The 27938-nt window shown below is 50.2% G+C and overlaps 1 protein-coding gene across 3 annotated transcripts; it reads right to left on the bottom strand.

The window, feature by feature from the left end:
• Nucleotides 1-142: 142 nt before the first annotated feature.
• On the bottom strand, nt 143-27679 carry SGTA (small glutamine rich tetratricopeptide repeat co-chaperone alpha). Of its 3 annotated transcripts, none has more exons than XM_053580706.1 (12): nt 27541-27679; nt 13724-13870; nt 12853-12959; nt 12454-12538; nt 9217-9316; nt 8084-8188; nt 7018-7156; nt 5604-5666; nt 4064-4101; nt 2962-3051; nt 2639-2762; nt 143-1277 (listed from the first exon to the last, which is right to left on the bottom strand). In XM_053580706.1, the coding sequence occupies exons 2-11, from the start codon at nt 13821-13823 to the stop codon at nt 2648-2650; spliced, it is 942 nt and encodes a 313-aa protein (XP_053436681.1). In that variant the 5' UTR covers nt 13824-13870; nt 27541-27679; the 3' UTR covers nt 143-1277; nt 2639-2647. The 3 variants fall into 3 exon arrangements, with proteins under 3 accessions (XP_053436681.1, XP_053436690.1, XP_053436699.1); XM_053580715.1 differs by having other exon boundaries at nt 13724-13849; nt 27541-27673; XM_053580724.1 differs by lacking the exon at nt 2639-2762.
• Between the last annotated feature and the right edge of the window lie 259 nt (nt 27680-27938).

Below are 27938 nucleotides of genomic sequence, written 5' to 3'. Positions count from 1 at the left end.
GACACAGGGGGTTGTTTATTGAGGGCACTAAGGTGACTAACTCACAACGAGCCTGGGTGATGTGCAAACTACAGGGGGTTTGTGGAAGTTTGAGATTAAGAGGGTGCTGGCGCCCAGAGGTAAACACAGAGACAGACACAGATCGCGACGTCTATTTATTCTCCACACGTCACGCTCTGCACCACCGTTAGCACAGGAGTCAGCATACATCTCGCTGCCATGGCCGGTGGTGGCCCTTCTTCCTACTGGTTACCTACAACACAGTACCGCGTCTACCTCTCAGATGACCCAAGACTGCTGGGGAGCTGCACGTCACACCAACTGACACATCTAGCTACCCAGACAGCTCACCTCCCTCCCCTTGACCCTCAGGCGCAAAGGGCACACTTCTCAGCTCCAGTGGCTTTTTTGGGGCCATGAAGGACCCTGGGCCTGTTAAAACAGGACCCTGGCCAGGAAAGCAGAACGGAACATTAAAAGTGGACCCCTGTTCAGGAACTAAAGCAGAGACCCGGCCGGGACAAAAAGGCCATGATCACGCCACTGGCTGTCAGTCATGAGGAGTAGAGAGGGTGGGAGGAAATGAAATTCATGTCTATCAACACTCTTAGCTGGAAGAGAAGTCACAGAAACTGGTCCTAGGTACCTAGGACAGCTTCCAGGTGGCGAGGTGCAGGTGACAGCAGTTGTCTTTCAGGTGTCTGTGGCTAAAGAGTTCTTCATGCAAAGACGCAGCCCACAGGTCATGAGAGGACACTGGCACCCAGGCCGCACCTGACAGTGAGCTCTTCCGAGCAGGCAGGTGGCCAGCGTGGCTGGGTAAGCCAAGAGGTCGACTTAGAAGGTGGCTTCTCACAGGACAGGGAAAGTTCTTGAAGACAGACCAAAGGATTGGGGAGTGAGGGCTAAAAAAAGGCTCCTGGAGTCACGGGACTCTGCCATGTGGTTCAGTGCAAAACCTGCCACTTCACCAAAGGCAGCCCAAAAAGCACCCCCAGAGTTCTAGAAAATACTTTAGTGACTGGGCTTCCTGGGGGCAGAGCGGGGAGATAGTTGCTGGTCTGCATTCAGCTTGCTGGCTCTTGTTTTAAGAAGGGTCTGGGGGCTGCAAGGGAATACAAAAAGGGGGGAGAGGGCAAAGGAAAAAAAGGGAGAAAAATCCATCTGAACATGCAGGTCCAATTTCTTCTTTTTCTCTCTTCAGCGGTCCAACAGGAGAAAATGTCAAAACATGAGAAGGCTTCCAGTTGGCCGAGGAAGGACACAGTCAGGAGCAGCTAGAGGAAGGCAGACACGTGCATGGTCAGGTCCCAGATGGGAGTCCAGGGCAGACAGGCCAATCACAGTGGTTGTGCCTCAGACACTCGGCGGCCACATGTGACCAGGGGCATTGTATCAGTGCAGACAGAGAATATGGCTATTATCTAGAAGGTTCTATTAGTATACAGGTGAAGGGTTGGTAAAACTACTTTGGATTTAAGGTTACAACAACATAAAACTGATCTTGACTATGTTTAAAACAAAAAGCAAAAAATAAGTAAAAGCTTATTTAAAAGGATAAGGATCAGCTGTAGTGGCTCACACCTGTAATCCAGCACTCTGGGAGGCTGAGGCAAGAGGATTGCTTGGGCTCAGGTGTTTGAAACTAGCCTGAGCAACAATGAGATCTCTTCTCAAAATAAATAAATAAATACATAAATAAGTAGGAGAAGAAGAAATGGTCCTGGTTGCTGCTAAAGTTGTTCTTAATGCTTTTTATGTTTCCTCTTTTAAAACTTTCTACAGTAACCATGGTTAAAAATTTTTTTTTTTTTGTAGAGACAGAGTCTCACTTTATGGCCCTCGGTCAAGTGCCATGGCCTCACACAGCTCACAGCAACCTCCAACTCCTGGGCTTAAGCGATTCTCTTGCCTCAGCCTCCCGAGTAGCTGGGACTACAGGCGCCCGCCACAACACCCAGGTATTTTTTTTTTTTTTTGGTTGCAGTTCGGCCAGGGCCGGGTTTGAACCCGCCACCCTCGGTATATGGGGCCGGCGCCCTACCGACTGAGCCACAGGCACCACCAGTTAAAAATTTTTTTAAAGTGTGGATATGTTGAGGGGAGACAGTGGCAAAATAAAAACAGGTCCTGTCACAGCAGAACAGAACACCTCTTGGGGAAGACTCAGGGCCACCTGTCACCCACTATAGGGAGTTAGCATTGATTGCAGGTAAGACTGAGGTCAGGAGCTCCTGGAGATGGAGAACAGGGAAAGGGCCCTGGAATGCACCTGGGATATCCGGGTATGTTTTTAAGCAACTGTAAACATAACACCTGTTCACAGAGAGAAAACACAAAAGAGTTCTCACAAAAAGTAGGCATCCCACTAGGGCATGGATGCAAAGGCAGATGCCCAGTGACTTCATTTTCATATCTGCCATGGCTATCCTGACATTTGCACACAGGGGCCACTAGTACTCTCCTGGACAGTGGCATCCAGGCAGCTGTGGGCTTTCACCCCAGCCCAGGTGGGTGATGGGAGGGTCCTGAAACCTAAGACCCTCTGCCTGGCTTCAGTGACTCAGGACAGACTTACTGCCTGGAGTCACCACAATAGGACTTCCATATCCCCTGCTGCCCCCTGGCGGGGACTCACATGGGCTGGTCATTCCTGCTGGTCGTCGTTGCTGGCACTGGGGGTCCGACTCCTCATCTGACTTCTGAGCTGTTCTATAAACTCAGGGTTCTGCTGCTGCATCTGCTGAGCAAACTGCTGGCCACTGTAGGGAGAGGTGCTAGGGGCTCAGCCAGGGCCCAGGAGAAGATCTGACTTCTCGCCTGCCCCCACCCAACCCCTCAGGACCACTGCCCCTAAGAGGAGGCAGGGTCATTCAGTGTCCCCTCTTCCCTTTTCTCTATGTGCTTGCCCCTGCCTGCCCGTCCACCCACCCACACCCTCCTTGAGGGAGGTCCACTCACGCCTGGATAAGGCTGGCCAGGTCGTTCTGTGAAGGGCTGGTGCCAGCAGTTCCCAAGGGGTTGTGGCTGCCCGAAATCATCCCAGACATGCTGCAAAGAGAGCACCACGACTCACAGATGGATGGCCAGCTGCCCACCCCCACCAAGGCCCCTCTTTCTTTCTCAATTCTTCCCCTTGTCAGATAGGAGAGATCTACCCTCAGCCTACCCTCCTTTAGGCCCTATGAATTTTCATCAGCTTTCCTTTTTTGGCAAAGATAGCAGTTCTTAGTCAGGGGATCCTGTCCCCAGTGGACTTTTGAGCAGGTATTTTTAATTGCCAGGATGGGTGGGGTGCTCCTGGCAACTGGTGAGTGGGGACCTGGATTGCTACTTAGTACCCTGTAGAGCCCAGGGGAGCCCCACCCCAGAGAATGATCTGGCCCTAGATACTGGTAGTGCTATGGCTGAGAAACTATGCTTTAAGATTTGACCATGAAAACAGGATGGCAGTTCTCCAAGAGGTTGAACAGTTACCCTAGGAGCCACCAATGCCATTCCCAGGTACATAGCCAAGATACCTAAAAACAGGGACTCAAACAAAAACTCGTGCCCCAATATTCCAGCAGCAATATTCATAAAAGGTAAAAACAGCACAAATGACCACTGACAAGATTAGGATAAATACAAAATGGTCCATCCACACACTGGAATATCAGTCAGCCATGAAAAGGAACGAGGCTCTGACACAGGCTACAATGTGGATGGACCTTGAGGACATCATGCTCAGTGACAGAAAAAGACACAGAAGGACACACAGTGTGACTCCATTTACATAAAATGTCCATACAGACAGATCCATAGAAACTGGAGGTGGATTCGTGGGTCTCAGGGGCTGGGAAGGGGTTGGGGAGTGACTGCTGATAAGGACAGGACTTCCTCTTGAAGCAATGAAAATATTTTGGTACTAAATACTGGTGATGGTTTCACACTGTGAATATACCTAATGCACCATGGTTTACACTTTAAAGGTTAAAATGTTAGGTTTTATGTATGTGCATCTAAACACAATAAAAAGAAATTTAACCGCAAGAGAATACAAAGAAGAATGGTTGCTACTTACAGCTGTTGAAGTTGGGGATTGTTCATTAGGTTTGACGCCTAAAGAAAAGAATAGCTGTGTCAGAAAAAGCTTCCAAACATTATTTTCCTTAATTAAAAAACCTTTGTTTTAATCAACCTTGGTTCTATGACTTAGGCACATCAAATACCACCATGAGCTTGGCAGGTATTTGATCCCCTCACCCTTTTCCTACAGTTTGATTCTCTTTCCCCACAAGTTGTGACCCTCACAATTACTACTAACATCTGTTTGGGGCACTTGTTTTGAGAAAGATCTCACAGTGCCATATCACATTTTTACTGGCTGCGTAGGTTTCACTGTGTGGATGTCTTTTCGTTATTTTTGCCAGTGTCTACTTTTCATTTGGTTGGTTTCCAGTTTTGTTCTATCAATTAAGAACGTTGTACTGGGCATTTCCTTATAATAACTTTCCCTTTTAGGATTATTTCTCAGGATCTATTTAAAGTGGACGGTTGGGAAACTTAGCATCTCCTAGATGCAGGGTTTCTGACCCCATGACTCACCTCTGCCACTGTATCTGTATTGTGGAAGCAACACACAAATGGGCGTGGCTGTGTGCCAATAAAACTGTTAACAGAATCCTGCAATGGGCTGGAACCAGCCAACCCTGGATGTCTAAAGTCAGGAGTCAGGCCCACATGCCATCTGAGGGGCCAGTGCCTGTTTATCTTCCTCCCATGATGAAGGAAGACCTCTGGGTAGTGCAAGGCTACAGTGCAAAGAGCAAATCCCTGCTGATTTACTTGGCTAATTCTCAGCAGCAATATTCACAAAAGGTGAAAACAGCACAACAGCTTCTTGTTCTGGTGAGGACATTTATCGGCTGCCAGTGGTGGAGGTTTTTCTCTTCTAACAGTTTGAGGAAAATCGCTGCATACTGAGGCCATGGGAGGCAGCAGAGTGGGGCCTAAGAGTGGAAGAGATCACCCAGGAAATAAACATATGGGTATGGAGACTGCCCTCCAAGAGTCCCAGCCAAGAAGCCTGCTGCCAAAGTCTCTTTTGTAGCATAAGCACCGTGGCATCAAGAGGTGGCACCTGTGGCCTGGGCACCCAGTGCTGAGTTATCGCATCTGAACCTCAAGAAACAGATGTGGCTATGTTCTTATCACCTTCTCCACACTGAGAGGAGGAAATCCAAGCCACTTTGGGGGTTGGGGGTGTAATTTTTCATTTTTCCTAGGGTATTCAGCCACGAGAGGAAAGATGCAATTAGTCCGCTGTGCTCACTACTGATGGGCCTTGCTTGGGGTAGCCCTAGGAACACATGAAATATCTGGGACATTTTTGATCATCACAACTGAGGTAGAGAAAGAATGCTGCAGTGGCATGGAGTGGGCAGAGCTGCTCAGCACCTTACAGTGCCCAGGACAGCCCCATCAAGCAGGACTCCTCTGTACCAAAGGCCAGCAATGCCAAGGCTGGGAAGCCTTGGCCCACAGCAAAGCGTCGACATGGCAAAGGAAGGCCTGAGTCACAGAGGGACACCAAGGGGTGGGGAAGGGGCAGGGCCCATTACCATGCTCATGAAGCTCGGGTTGTTCAACAGCCCAGCAATATCGATGCTGCCAACGCCTCCCGTCTGGGGAGAGAATAGTACTTGTTAGTGACAACTGAACACGGGACCATGATGGGTAGGCCCCCAGGTACTGAGAGACAATGTCACCCACAGGGCCTGATATTCCCTTCACCAGAGCCAGTCCCTGCCACAAGAGGGGGTTCTGAACTGCATGAACCATAGGGCCAACTGCTTTGGGAAAAGCACAGCATATTATCCACACCTTTTTTTTTTTTTGGAGACAAAGTCTCACTCCCTTGCCCTAGGCAAAGTGCCATGGTGTGACAGCTCACAGTAACCTCACCCTCTTGGGCTGAAGTGATCCTCCTGCCCTAGCCACCTGAGTAGATGGGACTATAGGTGCTTGCCACAACATCCAGCTAATTTTTCTATTTTTAGTAGAGATGAGGTCTTGCTCTTGCTCAGGTTGATTTTTTTTTTTTTTTTGTAGAGACAGAGTCTCACTTTATGGCCCTGGGTAGAGTGCCGTGGCATCACACAGCTCACAGCAACCTCCAGCTCCTGGGCTTAAGTGATTCTCTTGCCTCAGTCTCCCGAGTAGCTGGGACTACAGGCACCCGCCACAATGCCCGGCTATTATTTTGGTTGCAATTCAGCTGGGGCCGGGTTTGAACCCATCACCCTCGGTATATGGGGCCGGCGCCTTACCGACTGAGCCACAGGCGCCGCCCAGCTCAGGTTGATCTTAAACTCCTGAGCTCAAGTGATCCACCTAACTCACCCTCGCAGAGTGTTAAGACTGTATATGTGAGCCACCAAGCCCGGCCTTATCTACATCTTTTATCTTCTATACTCTGACACTTGGACATCTTGGGGCCTTTGCAAAGCTGACACAGCTGGGCCCTCCCAGAGGCAGCCAATTCCTAGATAGCAAAGGGCAGGCCCAGAAGGGCACCTATCAAATGTAAACCAACTGACCCACAGCCCACACTACCAACTCCTCCCTTACTTAGGACCGAGATCTGTCTGCCTCCAGCACCCTCCACCCAGGAGCAGCCCCTATGCCCAGGGTCCGCTGACATCAATCAAATGAGCCAACCTGAAATCTGCTCATGCTGCCTCACCTGCAAAAGCCACGGTGAAGACTCCTACCCATACATGCCCCCTAAACCTGACCTTCCTGGGTGGCCCTGCCTGCCCCTTCTTCTAGGGGGTCTGTGGGCACGGGCTTCTTCCCTGCAGCAGTCACTCCCATGCCTGTGTCTCATTGTACCAGACTGAAATGGACCCAGGGGGCCCTTGCAACAAAAACACAACCCAAGCCTCCAGCTGGTGAGATACCCTCAGGCCTGCCCCACCTCCCCCCACCACATCACACCCAGAGTTCTGCAGAGTACTGGCCCACTGGACTCACAGGACTTGGGACCTCTCTCTGCTTTAGTTCTGCAATCTTGAGATTCGACTTGTATGTCTCATTGTCGGGGTCCAGCTCCAAAGCCTTCTTGTAATAGGCCACAGCCTCCGCATGCTTGTTCAGACTAGCGAGCGCGAGGCTGCAGGAGAGAGACAGCTCCAGGAGGCAGCCTGTCCCTGTCTGCCTCAACTCAGCCTGGTCCTTCTCTAAGTCCTGGTTCCTATGGGTCCTGGCAACCCCCAAGCTGCCTGGGATATTACCTCCTGCTTGCTAATAGTGCCAAGCACAAAATACTTCCCAAGTCTAAAGGAGGGGGCTGAGGAAGGGGGGAAGGGTACATGGGGCAATGATAAATGGACATTTGGTGTTCACCCTGGTTCCCCAGACAGGGCTCCTAGAACTCTTGTAATTTCCCAAATGGTGAGAGTATCTGTTGTCTTGCACAAGCAGCTCAGGAACCATTTACTTAAGTCTGTACAAATGAGGTGACTCAGGTGGGGTCCCTGGAGAGCCCGTGAGGGAAGACAGAGTGCAACTCCCAGCCCCACTCCTCCCCAACTTGCAGGGAGTTTGGTCATAAAATCCCTTGAATTATGCCATTCAGAGAAATCCCTAATAGACCCCATTGCTGGAGATTGGCACATCCCACTCAAGGGGGACAGAGGCCCGTGTGCTGAGGATCCCCCTAACCTCACTGTACCCTGGACCTCTTCATCTGCACATACGTCTCCTTCAGGATAAACCAATAAACACAAGGGTTTCCCTGAGTCCCATGACCGCTGTAGCCTGGCGGTCAGAGGTTCGGTGGCCCCTGGGATTTGTGTCTGGCACCTGATGGGGGCAGGCCTGTGGACTGAGCATAGGAACTGCAGGGGCCGTGCTAACTCTGGAGTTAGCATCAGGACTGGGGTGCAGTTGGACAGTTGTTGGAAAGAACATGTTGGAAAAAACCACATGACAGGCAAGGACTGTGTGGGAAGGGTTTGGGGATAGAGAAGACTGGGAAAATGCAGGATGGAAGATCCTTCCAGATCCCTCCACCTGACAGATACCTGGCAGCACTCACCCCATCCTGCCATAGGCCTTGCTGTAGGCCGGGTCTATGCAGATAGCCCGCTCACAGTCCTGCACTGCTCCCGTGTAGTTCCCGAGTTTGCTGTAGGCTGCGGCTCTGGGGAAACAAGGGCAGCGGGGAATCCTCACCAGCAGCTCTGCAGCATGCAGATGGTAGGAGGGAAGTGAGCCAGGTTCCTTGGGCCCTGAGGCGTGCTACCTAGGCATGTGCCTCAGTTTCCCAATCTGAGAGACGGGGCTGCTGAGAGGTGATGCTGTCAGAGAAGAACACGGGCTCAAAACCCAAAGGACCATTTGGAACTGTGACTGAGTTTTATCTTGGGAAAATGTTTGGGTTTATTATCAGATAAGAGCAGCAGGCAGAAGGAACTTATGCCTAGTTCAATGCTGCCAAATATCTAACATTAAAAAATAATCCAGATCCATCAAGGGGCCAACAGCAAAGCTCTCAGCTTACAATGTACAAGCATTTCCCTGCTGTTCTGTTTTAGTATCTCATATGTTTCACCTTGTTTCCTAAGCATAGAGAGGCATTAAGGAGAAGACACTCCATGACAAGCAGGCCCACCGAGGGAAGCGCAGATGGGAACTCTCTGCTCTCTCTACAACTTTTCCCTAAGAGTAGATTCAAAACCACAAGTAAAGAGAAAAAAAACAAAGGTGCTTGTACCCCAAGCAGGGTGGGTCATGGTCAAAGTGCTGCCTGTGCAGTTTAGGCAGACGCTTCTGGATCTGCTTCCCACACCTCCCCCTGTGCACTGCAAGCCCATGAGCACAGCACTCCACATCATCAGGCTGACAGTTTACTCAGCCTTTCCAAGCAAGGCCAGATGGGGCTTTTTGCTATTATTAGTGACACCACTGTGAACAGATACAAAAAATTTTCTCAAATTTTGGATTATTTTCTTGGTTCAACATCCTGCGTGGAACATTGCACTCCCTCATTTTAAAATCAGTCTCAACTCTCCTGATGCCTTGCTGGTTGCCTGGCACTTGCTTTGAAACTGCCGCTAAACAACCCCTAATTGTCAGAGGCCTTCCCTTTCTCAGGTCCTTGCTGAGCCTCTTGAAGGATGTATGACGACCTAGCCACCCCTTGGCCCTGGGCAGGCTCCAAGCTGGTACCTATTGCAGAAATAGACAGCATTGGCTGGGTTGAGCTCAATGGCTTTTCCATACAAGTGCACGGCAGCTTCAAAATTTTCTACTTTCATCTGTTCGTTTCCTAAAGACAAAGAGAAAAGAACACCTATGTTGTCCGCATGTGACTTAAGGGGTCTAGATGACATTCCTCTTGGCTCTTCTGGGCTTGTCCTTAAAGAAGGCAGTAGGCTCTAGAGGCACGTGGACCTGCTGAGGTTCTCTGCACCTGCTAAGGGAATGGGCCATGGACCATAAAGCCCAGCCTGCACAAGCAATGGCAACTGTTGCTGTTTGGGTGGCAATCCCTGGGAAAAGAAGCTCAACATACTACTCAGCCCAGGGATCAATTCTGCTTTTCCTTTAGAAACAGCTGAGGCTCTGCCCATATGTTAGAACCCTCATACAATGCAGCTTTTCTCTAAGCTGGTGGGGTGGAGAATGGAAGCCACCTCAGATCCAGCTATAAAGACAGAAAGCTGAGCTTGCCACTCCCACCCCAAGATAGCAATTCAGGGTGGGGGTGCAGGAGATGGGCATCTGCCTGTGTTTTAAAAAACAGCTTCTGCTGGGTGGGGTGTGTCATGCCTGTAATCCTAGCACTCTGGGAGGCCAAGGCAGGTGGATTGCTTGAGCTCAGGAGTTTGAGATCAGCCTGAGCAAGACTGAGATTCCATCTTCACAAATAGAAAAACTAGCTGGGGGTGGTGCCTGTGGCTCAGTGAGTAGGGCACCGGCCCCATATACAAAGGGTGGCGGGTTCAAACCCAGCCCCGGCCAAACTGCAACAAAAAATAGCCGGGCATTGTGGCGGGTGCCTATAGTCCCAGCTACTCAGGAGGATGAGGCAAGAGAATTGCCTAAGCCCAGGAGTTGGAGGTTGCTCTGAGCTGTGACACCATGGCACTCTATCAAGGGCGATAAAGTGAGACTCTGTCTCAAAAAAAAAAAAAAAAAAAAAAATACTAGCTGGGCACTGTGGTAGGTGCCTGTAGTCCCAGCCACTCAGGAGACTGAGGCAAGAGGATCACTTGAGCCCAGGAGTTTGACGTTGCTGTGAGGTATAACACCATGGCATTCAACCCCAATGTGGCTGAGACTCTGACTCCAAAAACCTTTTTTTTTGGCAGTTTTGGCCGGGACTGGGTTTGAACCCGCCACCTTCAGCATATGGGGGCAGTGCCCTACTCCTTTGAGCCACAGGTGCCGCCCGCCAAAAAACATTTTTTAAATAAAATTAAAAAAATAGGGTGGCACCTGTGCCTCACGGAGTAGGGCGCCAGCCGCATATACCAGAGGTGGCAGGTTTAAACCTGGCCCTGGCCAAAAATTGCAAAAAAAAAAAAAAAAAAAAAAAACCATTAAAAAATATAAAACAGCTTTACTGATAGAATTTCTGTACCATAAAGCTCACTCCGGCTCACAATTCAGGCAGGAGCGGTGACTCACGTCTGCAATCCTAGCACTCTGGGTGTCCTAGGCAGGTGGATTGTTTGAGCTCTGGAGTTTGAGATAGGCCTGAGCAAGAGCAAGACCATGTCTCTACTAAAACAGAAAAATTAGCAGGGCATTATGGCAGACGTCTGTAGTCCAGCTACTCAGGAGGTGGACAAGAAGATCACTTGAGCCCAAGAGTTTGAGGTTGCTATGAGCTATGACACCACAGCACTCCACCCAGGGCAACTGAGTGAGATTCTCTCTCTCAAAAAAAAAAAAAGAGGGCGGCGCCTGTGGCTCAGTCGGTAAGGCGCCGGCCCCATATACCGAGGGTGGCGGGTTCAAACCCGGCCCCGGCCAAACTGCAACCAAAAAATAGCCGGGCATTGTGGCGGGTGCCTGTAGTCCCAGCTACTCGGGAGGCTGAGGCAAGAGAATCGCTTAAGCCCAGGAGTTGGAGGTTGCTGTGAGCTGTGTGAGGCCACGGCACTCTACCGAGGGCCATAGAGTGAGACTCTGTCTCTACAAAAAAAAAAAAAAAAAAAAAGAATAAAAAGTATAATTTAGGGCGGCGCCTGTGGCTCAGTCGGTAAGGCGCCGGCCCCATATACCCAGGGTGGCAGGTTCAAGCCCAGCCCCGGCCAAACTGCAACCAAAAAATAGCCAGGCGTTGTGGCGGGCGCCTGTAGTCCCAGCTACTCGGGAGGCTGAGGCAAAAGAATCGCTTGAGCCCAGGAGTTGGAGGTTGCTGTGAGCTGTGTGAGGCCACGGCACTCTACCGAGGGCCATAAAGTGAGACTCTGTCTCTACAAAAAAAAAAAAAAAAAAAAAAGTATAATTTAGTAGTTTTTTAGTATATTCAATATGTTGTACCACCACCACTGCTACCTAATTCCTGAACATTCCATTACCCCCAAAAGAAGCCCCATCCTCATCAGCAGGCAGTCACTCCCCATCCCCCTCCCCAGGCAACCGCGAATCTATTTCCTGTCTCTGGATCTGCCTATTCCAGACATTTCATATAAATGGAGTCTTACACTGTGTGTCCTTCTGTGTTTGCTTCTTTCATTGAACATGATGTCCTTAGGGTCCATCTTGTTGGAGACTGTGTCAGAGTATTTTTCCTTTTCCTGGCTGAGTGATATTCCACTGTACGTATGTATGGACTACGCTGAGCCTGTCCATTCACCCGTGCAATGGACATAAATATTGTTTTCAGTTTTTTCACTCTTGTGCATAATGCTATGAACATTTGTGGGTTTCTTTCTTTTTTTTTGAGACAGAGTCTCACTTGGTCACCTTTGGTAGAAATGTGTGGCATCTTAGCTCACAGCAACCTCAAACTCTTGGGTTCAAGCGATCCTCTTGCCTCAGTCTCCTAAGTAGCTGGGACTACACACTATATTTTAGAAACAGGGTCTCACTCTGGCTCAGGCTGGTCTCGAACCTGTGAGCTCAGGCAATCCACCTGCCTCAGCCTCCCAAGTGCTGGGATTACAGGCACCGCGCCCAGCAAACATTTGTGTGTTTCTATGGGAACACATTTCCAGTTCTCTCGGGCAATAATTGCTGCACCATATGGAAACAGAACCACCAGCTATGTGTGAGGGTGGAATTTCTCCACATCTGTGCGCCTATGTCATAACAAGGCACCTGCAGCCCCAAGACCAGCTTGCTGCCCCTAACCGCACTTCCTGGGGTGCTCTGGACCAGATGGCCTGCACCCTCCCTCTGTCCCCCATCCAGGTAGTTACTCCTGCAGGCATGGGGAAGCCTCTCCCTTACCTTCAGTTTTGAGGCGCTCTGCCTCTGCTGAGTCCTCCTCAGAAGGTGGGGTTCGCTCAGGGTTCCTCAGGTCCTGTGGCATCTCCTAGCCCCAGAGGCAAAGACGACCTCTGTCCTCTCTTCCTAGCCCAACACCCTTCACTTCAAGGAATACCACAGAGGGTGGCCAGGCCCCAAGGGAGCCAGAGGCTCTGCAGGGCACTCTTGGCCCCAAGTTTGTGACCACAGTGCCCTGTGTCTCAGGCTCCATCTCTAGGATGATGATGGCCAAATGCTCCTTGTGGCCCACTATTCCCAGCCCCCAAGATGATGCAGATAGAGGACCTAGGCTCTGTAGATGCCACCCATTGTTGCTGCTCTTATTTGGGGGGCACTGCTAGGGGAAGCCTGGAGGCTCACCTTGCCTACAACAGCTGCTTCAAATATTTCTGGCAGAGTCTGAGGGAGTGCAAGCTCACTGTCTTCCACTGTCACCCCAAAAGCAGTCTCCAGGCACTGGATTGCAACTGGAAGAAGGAAAAAGTCACCCCAGTTGTCAAATGCAACCCCAAGCTTACATTCTGAAGGCCTAGGGGGAGGCTCATGCTTATTCTTCCCCAGTTGTGCTTGTTTTCAAAGACCCCAGGACACATCTGGCACTGTTTGTGCCATCAGAGCTCCTGTTCTGGATTCTCCTCACTCCCATCAACTTTGAGCCTTGGAAACTCAAGGATGGATACATCCTTTGAGAGCAGGGAAAGCTGCAGGCAGAGCTGGGCCCAAAGCAGTAACCTTGGGCCTCTGTGGGGTCACAATGCTGGGGCTGCCTTGCTAAGGGGTAGTGGGGCATAAGGTCCCCAGGGATGCTATCAGATCTCCAAGGGAACCTTGCTGGAGTCAAGAGCTTGAAGTCAGCCCCAAGGCAAGTCCTGAATGACTGGGTTTGTCACAGGGGCCAGACCATCGGGTACAGGACAACAAACATCCTACGAGCCCCTCTGCCCAGCTGGCATACAGTAAAGTCTCCACCTCCACAAGTGGAACCAGGGTTCTGACCTGAATTGGAAGTAGGGCGAGGTCACCTCCTGCCCTGTGCTGCATCCACATCATAGCTCCTCCCCACCCCTGGGCACCTCCCGTGGTATTGATCCTAAGCTCCCACCAATTTGCTGCACTATGGAGGGCTGGCAGGGCCTGGATGGGAGCCCAGTGGCCTCTCCAGGGCACCCCTACAGCCTTCTCTCCCCGAGACTTGGGGAGGGAGGTGGAGATGGCAGCAGTGCCCACCTACCCTCCAAGCTCTCCTGGGCATCAGATGAGAGCCCCCCATGCCGGAGTTGGTCATGCAGGAACTGGATGATGGCATAGGCCAGGCGCTTCTTGTTGTCCATCTTGAGTCAGGAGGTTGTCTCAGGATCTGCAGGTCCAAGTTGGGAGCCTGAGTGTTGAGGAAAGCAGGCAGATCCCTCACTTCACTGTGCCTCTTCACGTGGTACTATAGATGCCTCAGGCCTGTCCCCTGCGTGAGTCACTCTACTTTTGCTGGCTCATCTCTACCTCACCTCACTGAGGTGGAAATGCCTAACTGTGCCCATTTCATAAATGAGGGCCGTAAGGCTCAGCAATCCACTGATCTGCCAGGGCACACAGCAAGAATCTTGATCAGTAGACCAGCAAGACTGCCCAGTCCTGGAGTGCCACTCCTCTCCCAGTTCCTCCTGTCTCATTGGAGTACTGAGGCCTCGTGGGGTCCCCTCTGCCTATGTTTCTGGCACAGAGAAAGTAGGGGCCAGGATGCTGCTGGGCACCCTGGGACACCCAGGACAGCTTCACTCCAAAGAAGTGATCTAGCCCCCAAATCCAAGTGCTAAGTGAGGAGACGGTGTTAATTATTTGGGGAAAAAACTCATGTCTGCTCTCTGCTCACAGTAGGCAGCAGAATAAATTCCCAATGGGGCAGACAGTACAGACCCGGTGATCCCAACCCCTGACTCCCCTCTTTCTCCCTCCCCGCTCAGTGTGTGGATTTAAATGTGTGTAGCCTTCTAAGATCTCAGCAGGGCAGATTATCGAGGGATGCAGAGTCTCTTTGGAGTTCATGGAATCCCCCAATTGAAAGGGTCTGCCTCCAGGGGACACTGGGCAATGTCTGGGAATATCTGTGTTTGTCATGGAGTGGGTGGAGGCAAGGACAGTGCTTAGCACCCTGTACCACCATCCAGCCCAATGTCCACTAGGGTAGGGGGGCACTAGGCTGCTGCCTCCAGTGCTCTTTCCTTGGTGGCCTCTTCTGTGGTATGTCAGCAAGCATTTATTAAGCACCTAAGGGGCCAGGTGTGCTTCCTGGGTGTCACGATTCCATGGGACTCCACTCCTAGGGGTAATTGTTTCTCAATTTACCCCTTTCTCAGACCTTGACAGGTGCTCTAGCTTGCATGCATGTGCATCTGCCACAGCTCTAAAGGGACCAGGTGTCGACACCAGAAGAGATTGTTCTAGAATCTAGAACTGCAATCTGTGGAGAGACCTCCCTTTGGCACAAGACCTATGCAATCACAGGTGCCTAGGCCAATGTGGAGGAATTTTGGCTGCAGCAATCATCCTGGTATCAGGTGAGAGGCAGGGGAGTGCTGGGCAGGGGGGCAGCACTGCTATCCGGCTGCCTTGTGATGCCACCTTGGACAGCTCTTCCTGAGACTCCGTCTCCCCCTGGAGGCTAGCCAGGACAACACTAACATTTTGATGTAACAAATGACAATGAGGAAAAGCAGCCACCCCTGACAATTTTTTCTGGGCTGGGTGGTGTCCCCCAAAGTCATATCCACTTGGGACCTCAGAATGGGACCTCACTTAGAAATAGGGTCTTTGCAGATGTAAGTCAAGGCCCCAATGTTGGTGCCCTTCTAAGAAGAGAGAAAGAAGCCAAGTATGGTGTGGCACACCTGTAGACCCAGCTACCAGGAGGCCAAGGTGGGAGGATGGCTTGAGACAAGCAGTTTCAGGCTGCCATGAGCTGTGATCACATCACTGTGATCCAGCCTGTGGGACAGAGCGAGACCCTGTCTCTAAACAAAAAAAGGAAAACAGGGAAATGGACACATGTGTAGAGACAGCCTGAAGACAGAGGCAGAGTCTGGAGCAATAAAGCCACAAACAGGCTGAGTGATACCAGCAGCACCAGAAATCCTCAGTAGGAGCCCAGGCCCATGATGCCTTCACTTCAGACCTCTGACCTCCGGAGCCAGGAGAAAACAAATCTCTTGTTTTAAGCCACCCAGATCATGGTCATTTGATGGTAGCCCCAGACCCAGCAAAGGGGCACACCTCTTGGATATGAAGGAGAGGGGCCAGACAGGTTTCAGGTTGTGGATCATAGAAGTGTATAAGTAAAGCCCAGGGCCAAGGAACTGGGTGACCTAGCTGGCCTGTGAGCTCCCAGGAGCCTTGAGCAGGTGATTCAGCCTGTTTGAGCCACAGTTTCCACATCTGTAAAATGGGAAATAACCATTACAACCATTGTCAGGACTATGGGGGAAAAAACACGGAGGCTCTTGGCCCAGTGCCAGTGCCCTGCAGTGTCTGTTATTAACATCATGATTCTTCAAGATTAAGTCACACAGCAAAGCAACTCTGAGCTTCAGTTTCCTCTTCTGTCGCTCAGGAAGGTGATGGCAGATCCCCAATGGGGCAGTGTGAGGAGAGAGAGGGTATGCACGCTGGGCGTATAGCCCTGTATTGGCAGGCACTCTGTACTTGTAGGAAACGTAAGCCTTGGGCAGAGGTTCTTCTTGAATGTGCACTAGAAGTGCTTGAATCAACTCTCAACGTGGCTGTTCTAGAAATACTTCTGGACTGAGCAGTTTGTTGGAAGCAGGTGGAAGGCAGATGGAGGGTGTGCTCCTGGAATGGAGGCAGCAGTGGAGAAGGGCTGCGCTAACATCTAGACATAGTGGGGGTGGTGTGCCTGGGGAGGTCCTGGTGCTGGGATGAAGCCCTATACCCTCTGTAGCACACCATGGTTCCCTTGGCTGGAACCCCCTCCCACCTTTTCCCTCAAGGCTGGGCTGGCCACCTTCCCTGTAGACCTTCCCTGTCCAGGGCTTCTCCCTAAGAGGGACTGCTGCTTTATGCTGCTGGACCCACACAGGGAGAGACAGGTTGTGTGCCTTAGGCTTTCCTCTTGGGGCTGACTGCTGCAGGCCATCTTTTTTGCTATGGCCTGTGCCCTGGGCTGGATAGATAAGGCAAGAAGAGGTAGCTCCAGGTCTTGGGAGTAGGGTACCTGCTGGGATTAGATGCAGGGGCTGGGCTCACCCCTCTGGAGGTTTTTTTTTTTTGGTAGAGACAGAGTCTCACTTTACTGCCCTCGGTAGAGTGCCGTGGCATCACTCGGCTCACAGCAACCTCCAGCTCTTGGGCTTATGCGATTCTCTTGCCTCAGCCTCCCGAGTAGCTGGGACTACAGGCGCCCGCCACAATGCCTGGCTATTTTTTGTTGCAGTTTGGCCGGGGCTGGGTTTGAACCCGCCACCCTCAGTATATGGGGCTGGCGCCCTACTCACTGAGCCACAGGCGCCGCCCTGGAGTTTTTTTTTTTTTTTTTTTTTGAAACAGTCTCATTTTGTTACCCTCAGGAGAGTGCCCTGGCGTCATAGCTCATAGCAACCTTAAACTCTTGGGCTTAAGTGGTTCTCTTGCCTCAGCCTCCAGAGTAGCTGGGACTACAGGTGCCCACCACAACGGTCAGCTATTTTTATTTTATTTATTTATTAGACAGAGCCTCAAGCTGTCACCCTGGGTAGAGTACTATGAAATCACAGCTCACAGCAACCTCAAAACTCCTGGGCTCAAGCGATTCTCTTGTCTCCGCCTCCCAAGTAGCTGGGACCACAAGCACCTGCCACAACGTCCGGCTATTTTTTGGTTGCAGCATTGTTATTTGACAGGCCCAGGCTGGATTCGAGCCCGCCAGCTCAGGTGTGTGTGGCTGGCACCTTAGCCGCTTGAGGCACAGGCGGGCCGGCTATTTTTAGAGACGGATCTTGCTCTTGCTCAGGCTGGTCTTGAACTCAAGCTCAGGCAATCCACCCGCCTCCACTTCCCAGAGTGCTAGGATTACAGGTATGAGGCACTGTGCCCGGCTCTCTGGAGGGGTTTTGAGCAGAGATCCTGAAACAAAGGCTAGGTCAGAGAGGGCCCAGCCAAGGCACTGCCAGCCTTGGGCTAAATGAGGAAAAATGCTGGGCTAGAATGAATTTCACATCTGCTTGTGACAGCTGTTTCTTAATAATATGTTACTCTTCTATCCTTTATCCCTGGATCCAATTTCCAAAAAGTGACTAAAATAATGTAAACACCTAGACAAGAAACTCTATACTAGGACCCAGGCGGGCTAATGTTCTTCCTCTTGAGCTAATGCAGCACAAAAACAGAACATCACAGGGTCCTGTCCGCCAGATTCAACTCCAAGCTGTGCACACACAGTCACACAGATCTTTGTAGATATAATTAGTTAAGATGATGTCATGCCACAGTAGGGCAGGCCCCTTATAAAAATGGGAAGTGAGCCAGATGTAGTGGCTCATGCCTATAATCCCAGCACTTTGAGAGGCTGAGGCAAGAGGATTGCTTGAGGCCAGGAGTTCAAGGCCAGCCTGGCAAAATAGCAAGACCCCACTTCTTTTCTTTTCTTTTCTTTTTTTAAGAGACAGAGTCTCACTTTATCACCCTCGGTAGAGTGCCATGGCATCACATAGCTCACAGCAAACTCTAACTCCTGGCTTAGGCCATTCTCTTGCCTCAGCCTCCTGAGTAGCTGTGACTACAGGCGCCAGCCACTACACCCAGCTATTTTTTGTTGCAGTTTGGCTGAGGCCGGGTTCAAACCCGCCACTCTTGCTATATGGGGCTGGCGCCCTACCCAGTGAGCCACCCAAGACCCTACTTCTGCATGCATCCATAAGCCAAGGAACACCACTGTAAGTGGGAAAGCCCCAGGAGGGATCCTCTCCCATGGCCTCAGGAGGAACCAGCCCTGCTGACACCTTGATCTTGAACTTCCAGCTTCAGAACTGTGAGTCCACAAGTTTCTGCTGTTTATGGCACTGGTCCATGGTACCTTGTTTCAGTAGCCCCAGCTAGCAGATACATGTTCCCTGCAAGACAGGCCTCATAGTAAAGAACCACCTCTACCCTTACAGCAACTTCAGCTAACAGGCTGGTTCTATTTTTATTTTTATTTTTTGGTTCTATTTTTAGAGGCGCCTATGAGTCGACTCAGGCAGACAGGCTTGGTAATTTGCCCAGAGTTGAGTGGTTGTAAGGACAAACAGGACAACACAGAAGAAACCAACACCTGTGTCCACCCAAAAGGGATGGTGGCTGAAGGAAAGAGGAGAGAGTAACCAGTTTCAAATTGCATACTATGTGAGGACCAGGAGCCAGCAGCCAAAGGGGCGGCTCTGTCTTCCACAAGAAAAGGAAGCTTTGAATCTTTTCTACACAAATGTCCATTTTAATCTTAAGTGCGCAGATGTCTAATGGCCCAAGACATATAAGTTAACACATGTGTACACACATACACACGAGGCATTTTGGACACAACCACTATGTACAAGATCCATGTAGGTGGAATTGGAAGCAGAGAACTGAAAGTATTAACACAAGCACCAGCTGTCTGAGCAGTTCCTCTGCTCCCAGCAGATCTAGGTAATCAACTTGGTGAAATACTGGCTTCGCTATGTTGGCAAAATAGGGGTGCTCTAGAGAATTCTTAACTGATAAACTCATCTCCTCTAACACAGCCTTCATGCTCTAGGAGGCACATTCCAGAGAAGCCCTGTGGATGCAACTTACCCAGGCCTTCTCTTTCTAGATTGTTTTTTTCCTAGAATGTTAGTGCTCAATGGGTATGATTCTGCCCCCAGGGGATACCTGGTGATGTCCAGAGACACACTCGGGGCATGGAATAGGTGGGGGTCCAGGGACGCTGCTTAGCACCCTGCAATGCCCAGGCCCCTATCCCCCACCACAGATGAGCCAGCCCTAATGTCCATGATGTAGAGTGGGGAGACTCTGGAGTAGAAAAACAGGGTGCATTGGGCACTTTACACAACACTGTCTGGTTCTCTCTGCATGAGGACCTACAGAGTAGGCATCATGACCCTTTTAGAAAGGATGCAGAGTGAAGGCCACTGGGGCAGTGACTGGGGCCTAAACCCAGCAGCTGAGCCACCTGCCCCCACATCCCACAAAGAGATCAGAGCTGTTCAGTGTCTTGGCTTCCTATGGTGCCTCAGAGGGGATGAGGAGCCTGTGCCTGCTGGAAAACAAGGAGTAAGCTTCCTGACCACATCACTGTTACTCACCAAAAATAAGCGAGTCAGCAACGCCCCAAGCTTTAAATGCTGGCTGGCATAAGAATCAGATTCTAGGCAACGCACTGCCTAGAAGCACAGGAGCACTCATGCTGGGTATGCTTAAAGCTGTTTCCATTTCCGGGAAAACAACATTCATCACTAATTGTGTGGTGTTTTTTTTTTGTAGAGACAGAGTCTCACTGTACCGCCCTCGGGTAGAGTGCGGTGGCGTCACACGGCTCACAGCAACCTCTAACTCTTGGGCTTACATGATTCTCTTGCCTCAGCCTCCCGAGTAGCTGGGACTACAGGCGTCCGCCACAACGCCTGGCTATTTTTTGGTTGCAGTTTGGCCGGGGCCGGGTTTGAACCCGTCACCCTCGGTATATGGGGCCGGCACCCTACCGACTGAGCCACAGGCGCCGCCCCGGTTTTTGTTTTTTTTTGAGTCAGAGTCTCACTCTGTCACCCTGAGTATAGTGCCATGGTGTCATAGCTCAAAGCAACCTCCAACTCCTGGGCTCAAAAGATCCTCCTGCCTCAGCCTCCCAAGTCACTGAGACTACTGGCACATCACCATAATGTCCAGCTCATTTTTCTATTTTTAGTAGAGACAGGGTCTTGCTCTTGGCTCAAGTTGGTCTCGAACTTCTGAGCTCAAGTGAGCCTCCTGTCTCAGCCTCCCTTAAGGCATGAGCCACCATGTCCAGCCCTGTTGATAACTGTTAAAAAAAAAAAAAAATGGAAGGGGGGGAATTAAAGAAGCCAGACACAGAAGGACACACAGTGTGAGACTCCATTTATATGAAATGTCCAGAACAGGCAGATCCACAGAGATGGGAAGTGGATCCCTGGTTGCCAGAGCCTGAGGAAGGGTAACAGTTGGTAGGGACCAGACTTTATGCAGTGATGGAATTTTCTGGAATAGGATAGTGGTGATAGTTGCATGACTCCATGAATGTACTAAGAGTCACTGAATTTTATGGTATGTGAATTATATCTCAATTTTTTAAAAGCGAAAAATCTAAAAGAACTGTGTTTCATATGGCTGGACAGGGAATTATAGTCTTCCTGAATGCTCCTTGAGGAAGATAATGAGTTTTCTGCCCCCATCTCTACACATAAGAGCTCAGACCTGTAAATTCTGACATCAGGACAGGCCAGAATCTAGCAGACTAACAAAGCAGGGCCCCCACCACAGGAAAGTGAAGCCACAAATGGTGAAGTCATCTGCTCTGGCACAGAGCAAACCTATCAGGTCTCTGACCCTGATACCCAAAGAACACAGACACGTCACCCCCAAATAATTTTGATTTATAGTTTTTTTTGGAGACAGAGTCTCATTATGTCACCCTCAGTAGACAGTAGAGTGCCATGCATCATAGCTCACAGCAACCTCAAACTCTTGGGCTTAAGCGATTCTCTTGCCTCAGCCTCCCAAGGAGCTGGGACCACAGGTGCCCACCACAACACCCAGCTATTTTTTTTGTTGTAGTTGTCATTGTTGTTTACCAGGCCTGGGCCAGATTCGAACCCGCCAGCCCCAGTGTATGTGGCTGGCACCCTAACCACTGAGCTTGGCACCAAGCCTAGAATGTTTTTTTTTTTAAACTGATATTTGTTTTGATAGATAGCAACACTTCACAATAGCCAAAAGGTGAAAACACCCCAAGTGTCCACAACACAAATGAATGGACAAACACAACTTGGCTCACCACACAATGGATCACTCAGCCATGAGAAGGAGACTCTGACACAGGGTACAGCATGGATGGACCTTGAGGATGGTGTGTTCAGTGAGAGAAGCAGACACAGGAAGACACACAGTGTGAGATTGCATTCACAAGAGGTCCCTAAAGTCATATTCACAGAGAAACAAAGTAGAATAGTGGGTCCCAGGGGCTGGGGAGTTAGTGTTTCATGGGGACAGAGTTTTAGTTTGGGAGGATGAGAAAGTTCCACAGATGGAGGGGTGGTGATGGTTGCACAGCTATGTGAGTGTGCCTAACACTGCTGAACTGTACACTGAGAAATGGTTAGTTAACATGGTAAATTTCACAATTAGAAAAGCTTCCTTTCAAAGTCAGGAGTCCTTTGAATAGGAAGCTCTGCGACCTATGTAGCTTGATTATTTTGCATATTGTGTTTTAAATCAGGCTTGATGATCACACCCCACCAGGTATCTGTTTAGTGCAGAAAGGTCTCTGCATTTTAAGTGTTTATACAACAGGTTGAATCAGGTAGGGCTCCCCACAAGGCCATACCTGACTTACCTACTTCAGGTCTGGAACAAAGCAATAGTAGGCAACAGGAACCGGTCTTGGCTAAGTCCTCCCATAAACCTGGAAGGCTGGGAGCCATGGCCCCATCTTAGGGGGGTGGGGCAGATCCAGATGGGAGGCATGTGCAAGATTACACCAGTGAACAGCTGGGACTAGAGCTCCATGTCCCAGGCACCACTTCTGAGGACCATTTCTCTGCTGGACACCTGCGGTCCAGTCAGACCCACACTGGGCTATATATCTACATTTCGTTCTTAGGAACTAACACAGAAATAAAAAAGTCTGTGAGAACTGGAAAGGGCAGCTACTGACCTCTTGTGGGGTGGGGGTCACTGAGGAATCAAAAACTTGAAAGATATAAGATGTATTTCTGGTGCTCTCCATTCTTCCACCCCCTGCCCCCACCTCAGGCCTTTGCACATGCTATGCTCCCTCTGCTGGAACAACCCTTCCCCAATGAACTTCTGAGCCCCAGTATAGTGGACTGGAGGTCTCTGCCCTGTCCCTGGGACAGGGACAAACTACTACTAGTTAACTGTCTTTGTAAATAAAGTCTTACTGGCCCACAGCCACGCCCATTCTTGCTGGTTTCATGCATCCGGCAGAGTTGAACAGGAGAACAGAAATAGAGGCTATTGGCTGGTAAGACCCTCTAGTCTCATGACCGTGGATCCCATGGAGATCCTAGGAGGCTGCACACATTGAAATCCACAAACTAGGCAGAATCCCTTCAGACCAGGTGTTTAAGGCTGGCCGGGACAACATTGTGAAACCCTGACTCTAATAAAATAAATAAATATACACACTCAGTGGGGAGAGAGAGAGGAGCAGAGTCTCAGGAGCTGAGGTCATCCTGGTTTATACCATTTGCTCTATCAAGAGTTTATTCTAGTGTCCAGTGTGAGCAGGGAGGAGACTTAATTTTCTCCCCAAAATTAATGTAGGGTCTCTCTACCTTGGCACTGTTGACATCTTGGGGGTATAATCCTCTATCCTAGGCATGCAGGGCGCTGAGGAGTGTCCCTGGTCTCCACCCACTCCATACAAGGAGTACCCTTAGTCACAACAACCACAAGTGCCTCCAGACATTGTCAACTACCCCAGCTGAAAATCACTCACAGTCACTAAGTGAAAAAGGGAAAGGTTCAAGTCAGTACAAGTCAGATCTTTCTGGCCAAATCACTTTACTGTGAACTTTCGAAAATCTACAGAGTATTTTGGGTTTCAGAGCCACAGAAAAGGGCCAGCAGATCTGCAGCTGAGGGCCACATACCTAAGCTAAAGGGACCACCCTGGTAAGTGATGTGGGTATTGGTTCTACAACCTGCTACTTCTCTCCCTTCACCAGGCCCAGGTTGGGGGGGGGAGGAGGAAGTTCTCAAATCTTTCTTCAGTGCCTAAATTTCCCCATGTAAAGTTTTCTGCTCTTTGGAGTCAGGTCCAGCAAACACTAGGATGGCACGTTCTTTATTTATTTATTTATTTATTTATTTTTTTTTTTTTTATTTATTTTTTTGTAGAGACAGAGTTTCATTTTTATCACCCTCGGTAGAGTGCTATGGCGTCACACAGCTCACAGCAACATCCAGTTCCTGGGCCCAGGTGATTCTCTTGTCTCAGCCTCCCAAGTAGCTGGGACTACAGGCGCCCACCACAACGCCCGGCTATCTTTTTGCTGCAGTTTGGCTGGGGCTGGGTTTGAACTCGCCACTCTCGGTATATGGGGCCGGCGCCCTACTCACTGAGCTACAGGCGCCGCCCTAGGATGGCACGTTCTTCAGCTGCTACTAGGCACACCCGGTATCTTCTGAACAATCACTACATTCCCAGAGAAGGCCCACTCCTTCTCTGAACAGTGAGGGCTTTGTGAGTGCTCAGAAACCGTGGTCCAGCCTGGTATAAAAGGCAAAGGATGCAGCAGTGAGAATGGAAGAATGCTAGGCTGGGGGGTGGTCCCAGCATCAGCTCCTCTTCAGAAGGCTTCGGGATCCCTTTCAGCTCTCTAAGTCTATGAGTATACATCACCTTTTCTATTCCTGTCTCATTTCCCTATACAGAATGGATCATTCAAAAGGAAAAAATGGCACACCCTACTAAAATGAGGTCATTTTGCCTCCTTACTCCCTGGGAAGGAGAAGGACCCACACCTGCCCACCCTCATCCCAAAGCCACAGCAAGGGCAGGAAAGCCGGCCCCATCTTTAGACGCATGAGTTCTACCTCAGTCCCCTATCTGCTCCTAATATGGAAGATCTATTTTCTTCTAAAATGCCACCAAGTTTGGGGCCAGCCTGAGCAAGAGAGAGACTCATCTCTACTAAAAATAGTAGCCACATGTTTGTGGTGGGCGCCAGTAGTCCCAGCTACATGGGAGGCTGAGGCAAGAGGATTGCTTGAGCCCAGGAATTAGAGGTCATTGTGAGCTAAGATAATGCCACAACACTCTACCTAGGGCAACAGAGTGAAAGTCTGTATCTTGAAAAATAAAAAATAATAAAGTAAAATACCACCAGGATGTCATCACACACATAAAAATCTTCCACTGCTCCTCGGAACCTCATAAATGTGCAAAGAGACCCCTCACCAGTGAGGGGTCATCTGCAGGGCCCACTCCAAACACTGTACATGCCATTCAAAACTCAAGTGCTCACCTTTCCAGTCTCCTGAAAAAGAAAGTCATTACTGCAAATCCCAAGTCCTAGTCCTACTTCTGGCCAGCATGTCTTACCAGGTTCTATACCCCTTCACGTGTCCTGCCTTTCCCTTGAACCCCTGCACCTCACAGTGTGTACCCATACAGACTCAGGGAAACATTAGATCACTGACAAATTCAGAGTTACTTGATCAAGTTCTGTGGGGATTTCATTTCTCTGTGCATCTTGTTTTCTTCCTCAGTAACAAACAAACCCTGTCTTTCCGACCTACCAAAAATTCTTTCAGCCTTTACTGAGCATTTCCCACCAGGGCCAGTGTTGGGTTCTGGCCAAAAAGGAGAAATGAATAAGACTACAGCTCTCAAGGATCCTCCAATCTGGGGCAGAGCTTAAGCCTGTCTGGAGTCATTCGTGTTTCTAGGAAGATTTAATTATAAAATCTCTGCTCAAATCCTTGGCATGCTCAGGACTTTCCAGGCATCTAAGTGCTGTACACACACTGGCTTATTACAGGGACCAGCAAAAGTTTTCTAAAAAGGGCAAGAGGGATCATGTCTACCTTTGCAGGCCATTAAGTATTTATTTTGTGGCAACTCAGTTGTGCCCTTGTAGCTCAACATCAGCCACAGACAATGAACGTGTAAGTGAAGGAACGTGGTCTCCTTTCAGAAGATTTTATTCATCAAACAGGCTAAAGGTAGATTTGGCCCTCTGGTCACAGTTTTTGGGTCCTGTCCCCCGCCCTTGCTCTGTTGCCCAGTGCAGTGGCACAATCATAGCTCATTACAGCTTGGAACTACTGTGCTCAAGTGATCCACTTGCCTCAGGCTCCCAAGTAGCTGGAACTACACACATGAGCCATCACACCTGGCTTGAATGGTCAGTTTGCTGAGACCATGTGTAGTTTAGTACTCACACACCTGGGGTGATTACTATTATAATTCTCACTCTACAAAAGGAAAAAAAAGAAGGCTTAGAAAGATGGGGGCCATCTAAGATCTCCCAGATATGACAATGCACATCAGGAGTTCTGAACCCAGGCTGTCTGACTCTAGAGACTAAAATCTTAAGTGTTCTTTCCTCTCCCCACAGAATTGGGCACACACACAAAATTCTGCACATGATTTTATGGGCTCACACATCCCCCTGCTGCCCACACTGGGAAGAATCACTGGTCCAGGGTAGGGTTTTTAAACAGCAGCATTATCTACATTTGGGGCTGGATTATTCTGCGGTAGGGGCCATCCTGGGCACTGCAGGGTGCTTAGCAGCATCCTTGGCCTCCACCCACCCCATGCCAGGAGCTCCCCCCAACCCAGTCATGACAACTGCAAGTGTTTCAAGACATCACCAAGTGTCCCTGAGATAGACAGTTGTCCTGGTTGACAACCACTGCTCAAGAGAGAAGACAAAAATAAAATAATTATCAGGCTCAGTGCCCGTAGCACAGTGGTTACGGCGCCAGCCACATACACCAAGGGTGGCAGGTTTGAACCTGGCCCGAGCCTGCAAAACAAACAATGACAACTACAACCAAAAATAGCCGGGCCTTGTCGTAGTCCCAGCTACTTGGGAGGCTGAGGCAAGAGAATCACTTAAACCCAAGAGTTTGAGGTTGCTGTGAGCTATGACTCCTTGACACTCTACTGAGGGCAACATAGTGAGACTCTGTTTAAAAAAAAAAAACAACTAAATATCAATCAAAACCAAAATAAAACAGGAAAAGCAGCCTAGGGGTGCACACTACATGTGTATTTTCTTTTCTTTCTTTTTTTCTTCTTGAGACCTGAGTCTCAACTCAGTGGCCCTAGGGTTGAGTACTGTGGCACCGTAGCTCACAGCAACCTCAAACTCTTGGGCTTAAGCGATTCTCTTGCCTCAGCCTCCCAAGTAGCTGGGACTACAGGTGCCTGCCACAACGCCCAGCTATTTATTTTAGAGACAGGGTCTCGCTCTTGCTCAGGCTGGTCTCAAACTCCTGAGTTCAAGCAATCCACCCGCTCCCAGAGTGCTCCCAGGATTACAAGCGTGAGCCACCGCACATTTTCCAAAACCTAATAACAAAAATTGCCATTCTCAAGCAACCTCTTACCAAGTTCCAGGCGCCTGATTAAAGAATTTGTATGGACCCTTTAAGGCATATAGTTTTACAACTCCAGAGAAAAGGAATCGGCTGCTCAGAGAGGGAAAGCGACTTGTCCAAGTTTACACAGCAGGCGCGAGGTGGTAGGCTGGTCCGGACTGGTCCTCAAACCCTTATTTCCCCTCCACCTCTAGCACTATATGCCAAGTACCCTAAATGCCAAATACGACAAACAACTGCAACCCTCGGTAGTCCTAACTTTGCACAGACCCTGCGGCTGTCATCTGCCCAGGCAGAGGCTTTGACAACGCCCGTTTTACAGCGGAGGAAACTGAGAGTCCAAAAGGCTGGTCATGGTCACACAGGTAGTGACTGGAGGTGCTGGAACTACAGCCCCGACTTGAGTGCCCACATCCGGGGAGTGCCCGAGTCAAAGGACCGTGTTTTTAGGCAGTTAATATGAAAGAGGGCAACAGCGAAGCCAGCGCTCACTACATGCGGAGCGCTTTCACTTTCCACTGTCCTCATCGCGGGTCTGTGGACCAGCAATTCCCGGAGCCTGCCCGACGCCGCCCAGCCTCAGTTTCCCCTCCCTGCTGCCTACTCACAGGACCAGGCGGGTCGTGGAGACTCAGGCCCCAGACCGACCTTCTCTTACGAGCTCCAGAGCCCGCTGAGCCCTGATCCACAGACCCCAGGATCACTCGGCTCAGCGACGAGACCCCCACTCACCTCTCGGGCGACCGAGCCCCGACCCACCGACGGCTGCGCCTGCGCACCACGGCGCCGCCCGGGCCCGCCCCCTGGACGCAACGCCTGCGCAAAAAGGGGTCCCTGATGTTTGCTTCTATTCTGCGCAGGCGCATCAATGACAGAAGCGGGCATGGAGGGAAATGACGCACTGTAGAGGTAGGAACGTGCTGGTCGTTAAGGCAACTGACCTCTGTGACCCAATGGAGGCCGGAAATTAAGCTGGCTTGCCCTATATAGCAAGAATGGAGCGGTGCACTGTGGGACAGTGGCGGACTGGAGCCAGCCGGCGGAGCCGACCACGTGGTTTGGAGCAGGCCACGTCGTGCTTCTGCGTTTGGACATTTGGCTTCCCGAGCGTCACAGGCTCGCAAAGAATG

The sequence above is a fragment of the Nycticebus coucang genome, chromosome 2 (genome assembly GCF_027406575.1).
Source record: "Nycticebus coucang isolate mNycCou1 chromosome 2, mNycCou1.pri, whole genome shotgun sequence".
Classification (NCBI taxonomy): domain Eukaryota; kingdom Metazoa; phylum Chordata; class Mammalia; order Primates; family Lorisidae; genus Nycticebus; species Nycticebus coucang.
This window is presented reverse-complemented; position numbering and strand designations above follow the sequence as displayed.